Genomic DNA, 14,921 nt, shown 5'->3' with positions numbered 1-14,921 from the left:
ACTTTAAAGTGAAAAACTCAATTTTTTGGAAAAAAAAATCGTCTAAATTGTCATTGTAAAATTAAAATTATGAACACAAAAAAAAATTCAACGGCATTACTTTGAAAAATATTTACAGAAATAGTGTTTACAAGTTCAAAACGTTCGGTGTAGTAGTTTTGAATTATGATGATGAGCACAGACTTTAAAAACGTGAGTTTTGGGAAAAACTCTTTAAAGTTTTTAACACAAAAAAATACAGTGTAAAACTAAAATCCGGCAGATATAAAAATACTAATAAAAAATAAAAAATAAATTTTGCTTTACTTGGTTTTAAATTATGACATAATATTCTTCTGTATTATGCACTCAACTTAAAAAATAAAAAAGAATTAAAAAAAAAATTTTTACCATATTCCTTCATTAAGAGGTGTTTTTGTTTAACATCAGATGTCGAAGTAATTCAAAATGATTTTCCGGAAAACGATTTGGAGGTGATTAAAAACAAAATAAAAAACTTTATTGTTCAAATTAAGAGACTACTGAACAAAGCGCCAAGAAATATTCGTCGTTTCAAAGAAGAAAATGCTAGCTGGCTTGCATCGGAGCTAATATTTTATTCAAAAAATGATTGTAGTCATAATCTTGGTGGACGACCTCGGGTCTCTTATGACGAAGGAAGTTTACGGCATAAAAGAAGACTTGCTTCCGAACTTGCAAAGGAAAATTCAACACTTCCACTTGTTGAAGCAGCTGCTATGTCTGCTAAAATACGGATATTTCTCACATATTAAAAACGACAATAAATAGTCTTGACAGTTCAAAATTAAGGCAACAACTTTCATTGAAAGAGCCTATACCATTATCACCTGATGAGGCCCTAGAATTTATTATAGAAAACTCGTTTTCCAAGCAGCAATATATTAACATACGCTTAAAAAGTATCGAAAAGAACTGCAATATATATCCAAGCTACGAAAAGGTGAGAGAAGCTAAGGAAAAGTGTCGGCCTATAGATATAAGCGTATCCGATACTACTGCCGAAGTGCCAATGCAGAACTTACTGAACCATACAGCATCTCGGATCATTTTATATCAAAAGCCTGTTTTCCAACAATTTATTGATATAAATAAAGTAAAGCTAATAGAAAGCTATGGTTTTGACGGTTCAACCGGACAGAGCGTTTATAAGCAAAGGTTTAATGATACCGAACCCATTTGCCTGGACCAATCTTTGTTTGTCGCCAAATGGTGGATCAAATTGGGAGAATTATTTGGAGAAACAGATGTCCACAATCCGTTAAATATTGCAGGCCGCTAAAAATTGAGCTTTGGATTCTTCTGATCCTTACTTATCAAGCAACGTTTACCTATGGCAGCTGGAGGAACACATTTCAAGTTTTTTTATGAGGTTATCTTTTGTAACTTTTTCAGCTGTCCAGCCTCCAAAAATCGCACAAACATGACACGTAAAGTAAAACTAATTAAAAGAGTACCGGGCCCAGAGACAAAAAAAAAAAACAGAAAACAAAACAAAAAACGAGGGATATGAAAATGAAAAGCTCACAAAATGGAGTTGTAAAGCAAATGGAGCAGGCACACATACACAGGCTCCTGCTTTGCGAGGGTCATAAAAGAAAACAAGCCTTAAATACTATCAACTGTCTCTCCAATTTTTACTATCTACCCCACCCTAACTTTCTCTTATGGCTCGTGTGATCATTCTAATTTCTCTATGATTGTTTAAGCCCACCCTATTGACTGAGACAACGCTGATCGAGGTGAAGGACATCGACGAGACCACTGACAAAACGGATGTCATATTTGCGGTTAAGTCACAGTTTGATGTGGAACTGCTAGAATCTGCAGTGGTAGGACTACGAGGGGCGTACTGGGCACCCAAACCGCCAAACAAAGAGTTATGGGAGGCGTCTCATGGAGAAGGGAAAACTCAGGTTTGGATGAAAAATGTCATCAAGCAAAACGTAGACATGGCACTCATAAGCGAGCAATGTATAAATAAAAACTCCGGTAAATGGCTAGCAAATAGTATCAAAAAATCGGCAATATGGAGCTGCGGAAACCCATGGCGCCCGATTAGCAGGAAAAAAGCGGAAAATCCTTCGCCAGGGCCTATGTGAATGGTATAGCTTTCTATAGCTGTTACCTGCCGCCAATCCTCAGCCTCCCCCAGGCAATAACTGTGCTCGAAGAGATTGCAGAAGACGCCCGGGAAAATCTCCCTGCCGTAATTGCCTGGGAATTTTACCCCTGCGAGGGGAAGGGCGATACTGGAGAGCTTCGCCGCACTCGAGCTAGTACTGCTGAACTCTGGAACAAAACTGACTTTCTGTAAAGCCAGCACAATTTCCATCATTGACCTCACATTTGTGAGCACTGGACTAGCTTCGGGCTCCAGCTGGGGGGTTAGTGACGCCTATATGGGTACTGATCATGCAGCAATAATTTGCACGATTAAGTCCACAAATGGCCCACCACGCGTTCCAAAGACCGTGGTAGGGTACAAAGTAGAAACGCTAGACGTGGAGATGGTGCAGATGTTGTTCGAGGACCTCTCTACAAACGGATCAGCAGACGAAAGGGCAAGCCGCATCGCAGATTACATCAAGGTAGCCTGTGATGCATCTATGTAGAGGAAGGGGAAAAGCCCATCAAGAAGAAGACCGGCATACTAGTGGAACCAATCCATTGCGGAAGCCAGGAAAGAATGCCATAGAGCAAGACGCTCATACCAACGCTCAAGAGGAAGACTCGAATTCAGCCCTGGAAAAATCCATAAAAGAAAGCAAACGCAGGTACATTTATAATGTATGCGAAGAAATAGACTCCAACCCTTGGGGCTTCGCATATAAACTCGTCACAAAACGGCTTCGGGCATTTAGTAGACCATCGCCGACATGCCCAGTCATCCTCAAAAGGATAGTTGAAACACTATTCCCTGAGCAAGAGAGTATTGCGCGTATAGCACAGATCGTAGACACGAGGAGCAGAAAACTCACAAGTCCTGAAGAAGTCCTTGAGGTTCTGAAGACAATAAAGGACGACAAGGCACCGGGACCTGATGGAATCCCGAATATAGTACTAAAAATAGCCATAAAACTTAATCAGGATCCCTCCCCTCGTTTTAACCCATTTTCTTAATCTTAGAACAGACACCTGTCAACTAATCACACTAATTAATGATCACTCGTCACGCACCCATTAACTTTAATTACCGCCTCACCTGGCACCTTGACCTAATTTATTACCCTAATAAGCATAATAATTTGCTTCCCCTACCACTTATTATCCAGAAATATTATCCGGAACTCTTATTTATACACTACTTTTTTCCATTTAAATGTTTCCAGGACCTTTAAATAAATAAACTTTAATTCTTCCACTTTTGGAACAATTCGCAAATGCGGAAATGCAGCTATAAATACTTACATTGTGTTCAACCTTAACTTGCGAACTACTGAATTGAAAAAGTCATTGGTATTATCTCTTTTTCTGGTTTCTCGTTCACAACGACAAAACGAAATCTTCATGCGAACGGTCTTGCGAAATTTTGAGTTTTATGTGTGCACCTGTGAGGGGTCACAATATGTAATTTTTGGCACTCTGTCATAGTTCTATATATTTAGAATGGTTTAAGATATTTTTATGATGTTTTCACTAATATACCAAGACTTATTTGAGCTTTTTTTTTTCATTTCAAATTTATTTTTCTAAAAAAGCTTTTTTTCAGTTGTTTTTTTTACCAGATATACAGTTTAAAACCATTTGAAAGTGAAGTTTGATTCATTGCAAAAAATAATATAATAATATATTATGAAGCAGTCTTCAGATTTATTATAAATTGTATGCCAATTTTTGAAGTATTTATAGAATCAAACTAATAATACCTCGTAGCGAAGTAAAATCTAGTGATATCAATATCAACTTTTTTTTTACAAAGGTCAAACTATACGAAAAGTGCAATGTTTTTGTGATTTTTTTCTGAGGACAAAGCTAAAATGTATTTCTTCAACGAATGGTTTTTAAAGTATGATTCTTATCCAATTTTTACAATGAAATATTCAAAAATATGGCAATAGTAGCAATTGTCCGGACTTGTCTTGAAAAAAAGTCAAATTGCGGTGCCCCTCATAACTTAGTGCTGGATCATCAGAAATCCAAAAACCTAAGTTTATTTGTTAGATTATTATAAGCTTTAGGTAACGCTGTCAAATTCCAAATTTTTTTTTAAGACTTTCAAGTGAAAAACTCAAATTTTTGGAAAAAAAATCGTCTAAATTGTCATTGTAAAATTAAAATTATGAACACAAAAAAAAATCAACGGCATTATTTTGAAAAATATTTACAGAAATAGTGTTTACAAGTTCAAAACGTTCGGTGTAATAGTTTTGAATTATGATGATGAGCACAGACTTTAAAAACGTGAGTTTTGGGAAAAACTCTTTAAAGTTTTTAACACAAAAAAAAAAAATACAGTGCAAAACTAAAATCCGGCAGATATAAAAATACTAATAAAAAATAAAAAATAAATTTTGCTTTACTTGGTTTCAAATTATGACATAATATTCTTCTGATATTATGCACTCAACTTAAAAAATAAAAAAGAATTAAAAAAAAAATTTTACCATACTCCTTCATTAATAGGTGTTTTTGTTTAACATCAGATGTTTTAACATCATTCAATTAATCATCTTCTTTCCCAAAAGTCAGAGAAACTGGTTATAGCAATTTAAATGATTCCAAGACAATAAAATAGTGTAACTATATGTAGTGTATTTAAATTCCCAGTTATCTATTTTTGAATGTTTCCGAAATATCGGGGTTCAAACTTATGATTTGTGTAAGAGAGGGCGTTGCAAAATTTATTTTTGAGTAATTTCATAGATATTGACGAGAAGAATACATTTTAGATAACATTTTTTTTCTTGCATAAAACTGTAGACGCATCAGTTTTTCTCTTTGTTTGACTCTTATAGCTTTTATAGTTTCCAAGATCTTTTCGTTTATACGGACGGACGGACAGACGGACATGGCTATTGATCTTGGCTAGTGGCTTGGCTAGTGATCAAGTGATTAAGAATATATATACATTTTGAAGTCGGAAACAATTTTTTCTATCCGTTACATACTTTACTTTTACTCTACGAATAACGGATACAAAAAGTTCAATGCTTTTGCCAGTTTTATATGTTTCGAAGAATTTTAGATTTTTGCTGAGAAATGTTAAAGGCTTAGCTATTCGTGAGAAATCAGAAAAAAAGCTTAAAAATTCGGGGAAATAACTTTTGTTTATTTTTAAACGGTGGTATTTAGACAAAGTATATAATAAAGTATTTTAAAATAGTTTTCTAAGGACATATAGCACACGCCTGTTTAATATCGTATAGAATCGTCAGAACCCTAAAATACCCTTTGGCACAAACTGTAGTCTGCCAAAATCTTTCTTTTTACTTTGCTTTTGAACGAAGCATCCGATTTTGAGGTGTCATTCAAACCTTTTTTTTTAATTAATTGATAAATAATGGTTAGGCAAATACATATCACGTAAAATTGGGCACCACAGTTTTGCGCGTTTTGTGGTCGTCAGAGTAGCGTTGTAATTGACAGGTATTGACAAGATCAAAAAATGTTTGTTAAACTTATTAACACAGCTTCAAACCTGTAAGCTACACTGTTATGAACGGTTAATGGGAATTAGAGAGCGCGTGGCATGTTCGCGTATCAAGCTTGCACTGCGACATTTAAAATTCCTTCTAGATTCTCAATATTTTGTAGTTTGCTGGATATGCGCCTTTATAGTTAATTTTTTTTGAAGTTTGTGGGCGAGTACATTTTTTTTAGGTGTATTGATAAGTTTTGATGATAAAAATACATTTCAGCTATTTTTATTTTTATTGTGTCACAATTGTAAAAGCTACATTTTAAAGCGGCTTACGGGCGTTTGAGCGGGTGTTGTATCCTGATGAAACAAACTTGCTCTGCGCATAAAGCTAAGGGTATTTTGTTAAATCTAACATCTGATTAAATTACAACTTCTTTTAAGCTCACATTAATAATGTCCCATCTAGTTTTCTAAGGCATTTTCATTTGGCTCTTTTAAATAGGTAAGCATATTCATTTACAGTATGTTTTTTATATACACAGGTTGAAAAAGAAGCAGCTCGACTTTCCTTGATAGGAGTAATTGAACGTCCGCAACATAACGTGAAGTATGAGGATATAGCCAAAATATTAGTTGAAAACCAGTCTGCTTCATGGAAAAACGATTTGTTGACACGTCTTCGAAGTGTGACCAGCCAGCGTCCTTCCTCTCGGCAAGAGTTTGACAGTTACCTGATCCGCAACAAGGCAATCTTCGAACAGATCGTACGTGAATACCATGTGAATATCGAAGACATTCACTTGTGGCTGAACCAGAACGCTAAGATCGCGGCCCTTTTCAACTCTGAGTGGCAAACCATGGAACGCTTTCACATCGACAATTTGATAAATCAGCAACAGCGCAAACAGCAGAGGTGGTCCATCCAGGAGCTGGAGCTTCGACTGAGCAACGATCACAAGCACGTGAAGGACATAGTCGCCCAGTATCATGTGACTGTGGAAGAGTTAATGATATGGTACAAGAACGAGCTTAGGCGACTCTTAGAGCAGCGGAGAATCGACCGCGGCTCAGACCTCTCCTGGCATACCGAAGATTTGGATATTAGACGAAAGGCTGACAACTGGCATGAACAAGAGCAAAAGCGTCTGCTCGAAGTTGCCGCCGGCATAATCATCACAGAGAAGGAGCTTCTTGATTTTATCTCACAAGACACAAGCTTCCAAGTTCAATTGGCCAAGCTCTATCAAGTGAGTCTGGATCAGTTGGCACCATTCCAACGCATATATATCGGCAACATGGCGCGCAAGAACTTACTGGAGCAGCGCCGGCTTAACCATTTGGCCTCTTGGCAGCAACGTGAGCGCGATCGCCTGTATGAATTAGTAGGTAAGCTAAACATGACGCAGTTGGATCTTAGAAATTGGCAGAGCCAGGACACCCACTTGATAGAAGAATTTACCCAGAGGTATGAAATCACGGCGCAACAGCTCAAGGATTGGCAAAACCAAGAAATCGTGCGCATTAACCAGTTGGCAAGTTACTACGGTATGTCTCAGAGCGATCTGAAACAGTTCCGGGAGGGAGAGCTTCGCCAACTGGCCTATGTCAACCATCAAAAACTACTGCCTACTGCCGAATTAAAAAAGTGGGAAGAGCACTACCACTGGTCCTTAAGCCGCCTGCAAAGGCGATATGCCAAGTTTGGCGACGAATTAGTCGCTTGGCGCCGCGTTCTCTTTCTGCGTAGCCAGGGGCTTATTGACCTGCCTAAAAATGGTGGAGTTGGTGGATACTTGGTGGATTCAGGAAGCTCCAACGCAACGGCTATATACCAGCCAATTTTTTCAAAAGATAGAGGAGACCAACCACCTCACGCATACGAGGACTCCTTTCTTGAAGAGGACGAACCGGGCCTGGAAGGCGAGACGACCCGTTCTCTAACTATAAATTCCACCCCCAGTCTTCCTACCACCACTCCTCTTGCTCCATACAGCCGGGGTGCACCGGTTGGAGAGTACGAATACCATCGTGAAGACTCCACCTTAAGCGTGGACTCGGCCTCGGCTAGCGGCGAACCCACTGGATCTTCAGCTGATCCCATAGGTAAGTTGAATGAGCCCTATAAAAAGGAAACAAATTTTGAGGGACAGCACAACGTGGGACACCAGCAGTTGGAACAGCTTAGATGGAATAAGAGGCTTAATGATCTTCGTAAGCAGAATCAGGCTGAGAATCATCAGTCGGATGGTCTTGGTCGCCAGCAGGTTTATCTCGAAAGTGGCTCAACCTTTGACCAAAAGGAGGGTTACAACAGCAGAAGACAGCACCAACAGTTACCATTAAAAGTAAAATATCGATTACTGGTAAACTAGCAAGTAAATTAATTGTACCGTCTTTCTCTACAGGTAGAAGAAGAAACGACCACAGAGCCTTCTTTTTGGGAAAAACTCAAAGAAAAGCTCGGATGAAAAAAAAACTATAAGCTGCCATTTATGGTCTTTGCATTATCCGAGTCTTTAAGCTACTTCTTATACCAATGTTATTTTCTACAAGTATATTTTTCATATCTGAGTTAAATAAATACATTTTCTGTGCAGCAAAAATATTTATGAACATACATACAAATAAAAAAAGCGGATCAGTAGTAGGAGTATGGCGAAGCATGTTTGCCATTAAATTTATTGAGATAGAGAAATACGAGAATTATTAATATAAATAATACACGTGAGTCGCTCTCTGATTCTTGCCGCTTAATTCACGTCTTTCTTTTTAGTCAGCTGGCAAGCTTCTGTTGGCGCTGCTGCCTTATTAGGTTCCCAGTGAGTGCGTCACAAATCCTGGTTTGGAATCCTGGTCAGCCTAGGGGTCACTTCTGAACTGACGGATGTCCTTTCCTAAAAATGATGGTTTGAGGCGATCAACTGGTTCTGCAGTCTCATGGCCATTGAGTCTAATAATGAAAACACGATCGTTATCGCGTCTGATAATCTCATAAGGACAGGCGTAAGAGGCTTCCAGAGGCTGCTTTACGGCGTCGGTAAGGAGAAATAAATGCGTACATTTATCGAACCCTTTTGATAAGAACATCTTCTGCTTGGTATGATACGCTATTGATATTGGTCGCATTTTTGTTGCACATCAAAGATGACTTAAAGGATTTGTGCCACTTCTATATGAGTCCCTTTTACTGAGGATGGTAGACTGTCGTTTGTATGTTTTTCCTTCTAACCAGATTAGCAAGATGTGTGAAAAATTCTGACTCAAATTGTATTCCCTAATCTGTATTGATCGGTTTTGGAGAACCAAATAGAGATATTCAGTAAGCCCAGAACGCAGTATCCATTTACTAAGTTGTAAAAGTTAGAGAGGTACAGCTTCTGGTTATCTTCACTTCGATCTTTTCTGGTAAGGTGGTTGTGGATCTCAGAGTGCTGTCAAGGTAGACCAACCCTGCACCATTCGAGGAAATTTTTATTCATCGAGGGCCATACGAAGTCTTGGCGCACTTGACGAACTATTGACCGACAAATCGTGAATAATCGAAAACTCAGCATTGCGCAAAGCTTTGGGAACATAAGGACGAACGCTTCCTGTAGAAACATCGCAGTAGATATGTTGTCATCAAATCGAACTCTTTAAAGTTATAAAGATGTGGTTCTCTTTAAAATGCTTACTAGTTCAGGTGCTGACGCTTGCTCCTCTTCAATTTGACATAATTTGATGACAGTCGGCATTGTTATAGAGCATAAACATGAATAATAGAATAAAATTAAGAGATGCAAGCCAAATGTCGTAGCTGTCTCGGTGATGCTCAATCTAGTCGGTGCTGAAATGCGTACACAAGCGGCTTGTGATCCGTTCTGATGACAAAAATGCGTCCATCAGCAAGGTATTTGAAATATTTGCATAATTAAGAATGGCATCTATGCGTTCAGTGGGTGGATTTATTCAAAATTCGCAAACTGCGTAAAGTGGCATTTGGTCAGATTGATTCTTAGGCCATGTTTCTGAAGTACTTTCAAGACAGCCCGAGGATGTTCTTCGTGCTCAACGACGAAATGAGTCGTTACAAGTATGTCGTCTATATATCAATAAACAAAGTCCATGCCGCAAAAGATGTTGTTGCACACCGCTGTTTTTTGGATATCGTTTTCTGTCATGTAAATTTGGTAGTATGCTTTAACCAAATCGAGGGTTGAAAAAACTTTTTTCCTTGCAGTTGTTCCGTGAAGTCGTGTATATGGCTTGCTCAATCAAAAAGTTTATTTCTCTCTTAGCAGTGACAAGTTTTCACCAAGGGGGCTTCTATCAACAACGGGGATCCCATTTGTTTCAATATAGTGGCGCACGTCGTGTTGGGTACCTGTTTTAAGCGATGGCCATGAATGACTATCTGGTTCGCTGCGTACAAAGTCAAATCACTTAAAGTAATTTTTTTGTCTAACCAGTGTACAGGGGATGATGAAAACCACAGATCCAGAATCAAAGAACGTGGTGAGCGGCACTTTTGAGGGATTTTTCCAAATCGGTCGTGTTAAAAGCAAAGTATTCCTTGATGTGATGAACTGCGTGAGCGTCCTTGGAATTCGAGATGTTTTACTTCCTTTTACAATACGTCAAACTTCTGTGATAGCGAAAGCAAGTTTTAGTTGATCTTTTTCCAAGGGTCTTTGCGGAATTTGCATAAACGAATGGGATCGCTGCATGCGTGGTATTGTGGTGGCGTTGTGGTTTACCGCTTCGAGTATTTTAGCGAACTTATGCAAATCCGTACTTTCCAGACAGACAGGAAAAGAGTGAGCTAGTCGTCGCATGTTGGCCAGGATCTCGGATGATTTTAAGCCAAATGTACCTTTACCCTGCAGAAGTCGGAGTTGTTTCGACTCTGGAGATTTCCTAAATTTTTGTAAAAAGCGGTTTGTAATTGCTACGTACTTGTTTTCGTTGGGTGGTTGAATGACTAAATCTTTAACTGCCATGCCTACTGCCTCCTTCAGGTGAAGGGAGATCACGACAGAGTTTCAAGAGCTTTTTTACGGCATCCTCACTTTGCCCTTTTTCTTTTTCACCAAGTCTCATTCTTCAAACTTTCATTCTCCATTTTCTTCTTCTCCAAATTCGTATTTTCCATTTTCACATTCTCCAATTGGTTTTCCAAAGTTTTTTCGCCTTTCCGTTACTAAGAGCTGATTCGCCCCTTTTCTGCTAACCGACCGGTCACTTTGAATAATATCCACAGCAATTTGTAGGGAGTTATTCCTTTTCAGTCCATCGCATTCGAACAATTTAAATTCTCCGGCGCAACAACAAAATATCGATAGCCATCTTCGCTTAATCGCCTTTCCTTTTTATGGTTCCACAAAACGTCTAAGATTAATATCCATTTTAAATAATATTGATCGCGTTTCAAACTGGTGGTCGTGGAATTCACCACAATATTTATTTTAATTTTCAGAATTAAGAACGATTTTATGCATATCTTAGAGCAGGCCAGATTTAGGCATCCCTTACAAAAACGAATTAGGCATCTCAGGCCAGAATCACTCACGGCTCAGGCCTTTCGTGGCAGGCAGATGATTTGGGTACCGGAAGATTGGTTAATAACTGGCTTGAACAAAAGCGAAAGCACCGGAAGGTCATTTGGTCACCGGTGTGAATTCAAAGGTAAGCAAAAAATTACACAGTCGGATGACTCATGATGAATGAAAGCTGCAGGCAATACCAGGAGCAACAGTTCCGGGAGGAGCGCAAACTACTGCCTACTCCCGAAATATGGGGAGAGCACCACCACTGGTCCTTAAGCCGCCTGTCGATATGCTAAGTTTGTCGGCGAATTAGTCGCTTGGCGCCGCGTTCTCTTTCTGCATAGCCAAGAGCTTATTGATCTTCCTAAAGATGGTGGAGTTGGTGGATACGTGGTGGATTCAGAAAGCACCAACGCAACGGCTGTATACAAGCCAATAATTTCAAAATATAAAAGAGACCAGCCGCCCCACGCATACGAGGACTTCTTTCTTGAAGGGGACGAACTTGGCCTGGAAGGCGAGACGACTCGTTATCTAACAATAAATTCCACCACCAATCTTCCTACGTCCACTCCTCTTGCTCCATACAGCCGGGGTGCACCGGTTGGAGAGTATGAATACGACCGTGAAGATTTCACCATGAGCGTGGCCCTAGCCTGGGCATCGGCTAGCGGCGGACCCACCGGATCTTTAGCTGGTCCCCTAGGAAAGTGGAAAATGAAGCAGCAGGTGGGACAGCAGCACGTGGAACAACTATGTTGGAATGAGAGGCTTAATTAGGGTCATAAGAGAAGGAGACAGCGCGAAGAGCTACCATTAAAAGTAAATAATCGATTAACTGTAAACTAGCAAGAAAATTAATTGTACCATCTTTCTATACAGGTAGAACTGGAAGCTGCCACAGAACCTTCCTTCTAGGAAAAACTCAAATAAAAGCTAGAATGAAAGAAAAACTTTAAGCTCCATTTATGGTCTTTGCATTGTCCGATCCCTTAAGTTTCTTCTTATACAAATGTATATCTAAGTCAAATAAATACATTTCTCCAAATTCTTACAACAACAAAATCTCGGTTGTGTTGTCGGTTTCTGACTTCGCTTAATCGCCTTGACTTTTTCTGGTCACACAAGATATGTGAAATCCATATCCATTTTAGATAATATTGATGGCGTGCCACCTGGTTGTCGTGGTATACATTGCACATTGGGATGAAATGTCTTTATTTTGGCCATAACCGTAATATTAAAGCTAGAAAGTTGAAATTTGGAGAATTTGCTGCTTATATTATAGTTGAATTTCGGATTTTTTTTTTTAACACTACAACCTTGCCTCCCACATAATTGAACTGCAGTATTTATAAAATTCATATTAATTACACTTTCATATTAGTAATACTTTTCTCTTCCTTATTTTGTATCCACAATTGTTAGAAAATTTTTATATATTAATATTTTTGCATTTTATAACATATCTTAATTAACGAAAACTTAAAAATACGTACATAAACTTGTATTAATTTAAACTTTCTTCTTCTAAATCAAGATCAAAATATAGTTATTCCTTTTCAGTCCATCGCATTCGAACAATTTAAATTCTCCGGCGCAACAACAAAATATCGATAGCCATCTTCGCTTAATCGCCTTTCCTTTTTATGGTTCCACAAAACGTCTAAGATTAATATCCATTTTAAATAATATTGATCGCGTTTCAAACTGGTGGTCGTGGAATTCACCACAATATTTATTTTAATTTTCAGAATTAAGAACGATTTTATGCATATCTTAGAGCAGGCCAGATTTAGGCATCCCTTACAAAAACGAATTAGGCATCTCAGGCCAGAATCACTCACGGCTCAGGCCTTTCGTGGCAGGCAGATGATTTGGGTACCGGAAGATTGGTTAATAACTGGCTTGAACAAAAGCGAAAGCACCGGAAGGTCATTTGGTCACCGGTGTGAATTCAAAGGTAAGCAAAAAATTACACAGTCGGATGACTCATGATGAATGAAAGCTGCAGGCAATACCAGGAGCAACAGTTCCGGGAGGAGCGCAAACTACTGCCTACTCCCGAAATATGGGGAGAGCACCACCACTGGTCCTTAAGCCGCCTGTCGATATGCTAAGTTTGTCGGCGAATTAGTCGCTTGGCGCCGCGTTCTCTTTCTGCATAGCCAAGAGCTTATTGATCTTCCTAAAGATGGTGGAGTTGGTGGATACGTGGTGGATTCAGAAAGCACCAACGCAACGGCTGTATACAAGCCAATAATTTCAAAATATAAAAGAGACCAGCCGCCCCACGCATACGAGGACTTCTTTCTTGAAGGGGACGAACTTGGCCTGGAAGGCGAGACGACTCGTTATCTAACAATAAATTCCACCACCAATCTTCCTACGTCCACTCCTCTTGCTCCATACAGCCGGGGTGCACCGGTTGGAGAGTATGAATACGACCGTGAAGATTTCACCATGAGCGTGGCCCTAGCCTGGGCATCGGCTAGCGGCGGACCCACCGGATCTTTAGCTGGTCCCCTAGGAAAGTGGAAAATGAAGCAGCAGGTGGGACAGCAGCACGTGGAACAACTATGTTGGAATGAGAGGCTTAATTAGGGTCATAAGAGAAGGAGACAGCGCGAAGAGCTACCATTAAAAGTAAATAATCGATTAACTGTAAACTAGCAAGAAAATTAATTGTACCATCTTTCTATACAGGTAGAACTGGAAGCTGCCACAGAACCTTCCTTCTAGGAAAAACTCAAATAAAAGCTAGAATGAAAGAAAAACTTTAAGCTCCATTTATGGTCTTTGCATTGTCCGATCCCTTAAGTTTCTTCTTATACAAATGTATATCTAAGTCAAATAAATACATTTCTCCAAATTCTTACAACAACAAAATCTCGGTTGTGTTGTCGGTTTCTGACTTCGCTTAATCGCCTTGACTTTTTCTGGTCACACAAGATATGTGAAATCCATATCCATTTTAGATAATATTGATGGCGTGCCACCTGGTTGTCGTGGTATACATTGCACATTGGGATGAAATGTCTTTATTTTGGCCATAACCGTAATATTAAAGCTAGAAAGTTGAAATTTGGAGAATTTGCTGCTTATATTATAGTTGAATTTCGGATTTTTTTTTTTAACACTACAACCTTGCCTCCCACATAATTGAACTGCAGTATTTATAAAATTCATATTAATTACACTTTCATATTAGTAATACTTTTCTCTTCCTTATTTTGTATCCACAATTGTTAGAAAATTTTTATATATTAATATTTTTGCATTTTATAACATATCTTAATTAACGAAAACTTAAAAATACGTACATAAACTTGTATTAATTTAAACTTTCTTCTTCTAAATCAAGATCAAAATATAGTATACTTTCAAACTCGTCTTCAACACTATATACTTGGGCTGCATCTTCCGGTTTTGGAGGAACTAAAAGTGCAATAATTTCACTTGGCAATGGGTGTGATTTTGAGCTCTTTTTTTGAGCGATGCTTGATAAGTAAGGATCAGAAGAATCCAAAGCTCGGTGAAATACGTCTGTTAAATTGTTCACTCGGCTATTTTTCCTGGCATGCAAAATCCTATCGCGCTTGTAATATTTGTTGCGAGCCTCAGATGCGTTTTCGCCTAAGCAACCAACAGGAAGTACAGATGATTTAATTATTTCTGGACCATGAACTAAAATTTTGTGGACCGTAGCGGTCATTGGATACCACGGATATTTAATTAAATGCAAACGAAGCGTTTCTTCACAAAATTTCTTAAACTTATTAAAACAAACGTGA

The 14,921-nt window shown here is 38.7% G+C and overlaps 1 protein-coding gene across 1 annotated transcript in view; it reads left to right on the top strand.

Annotated features, from left to right (window-relative positions):
* LOC108022040 (tiggrin) overlaps positions 1 to 8,205 on the top strand; it is a 157,399-nt gene extending 149,194 nt beyond the window's left edge. The window contains exons 5-6 of the mRNA XM_050889986.1: positions 6,145 to 7,947; positions 8,008 to 8,205. Of these exons, the coding sequence (XP_050745943.1) occupies positions 6,145 to 7,947; positions 8,008 to 8,070 (1,866 nt within the window). The 3' untranslated portion in view covers positions 8,071 to 8,205. The remainder of the gene's footprint in view (positions 1 to 6,144; positions 7,948 to 8,007) is intronic.
* The last annotated feature ends 6,716 nt before the right edge of the window (positions 8,206 to 14,921 follow it).

Source organism: Drosophila biarmipes, unplaced genomic scaffold, assembly GCF_025231255.1.
Source record: "Drosophila biarmipes strain raj3 unplaced genomic scaffold, RU_DBia_V1.1 ptg000009l, whole genome shotgun sequence".
Lineage (NCBI taxonomy): Eukaryota > Metazoa > Arthropoda > Insecta > Diptera > Drosophilidae > Drosophila > Drosophila biarmipes.
This window is presented reverse-complemented; position numbering and strand designations above follow the sequence as displayed.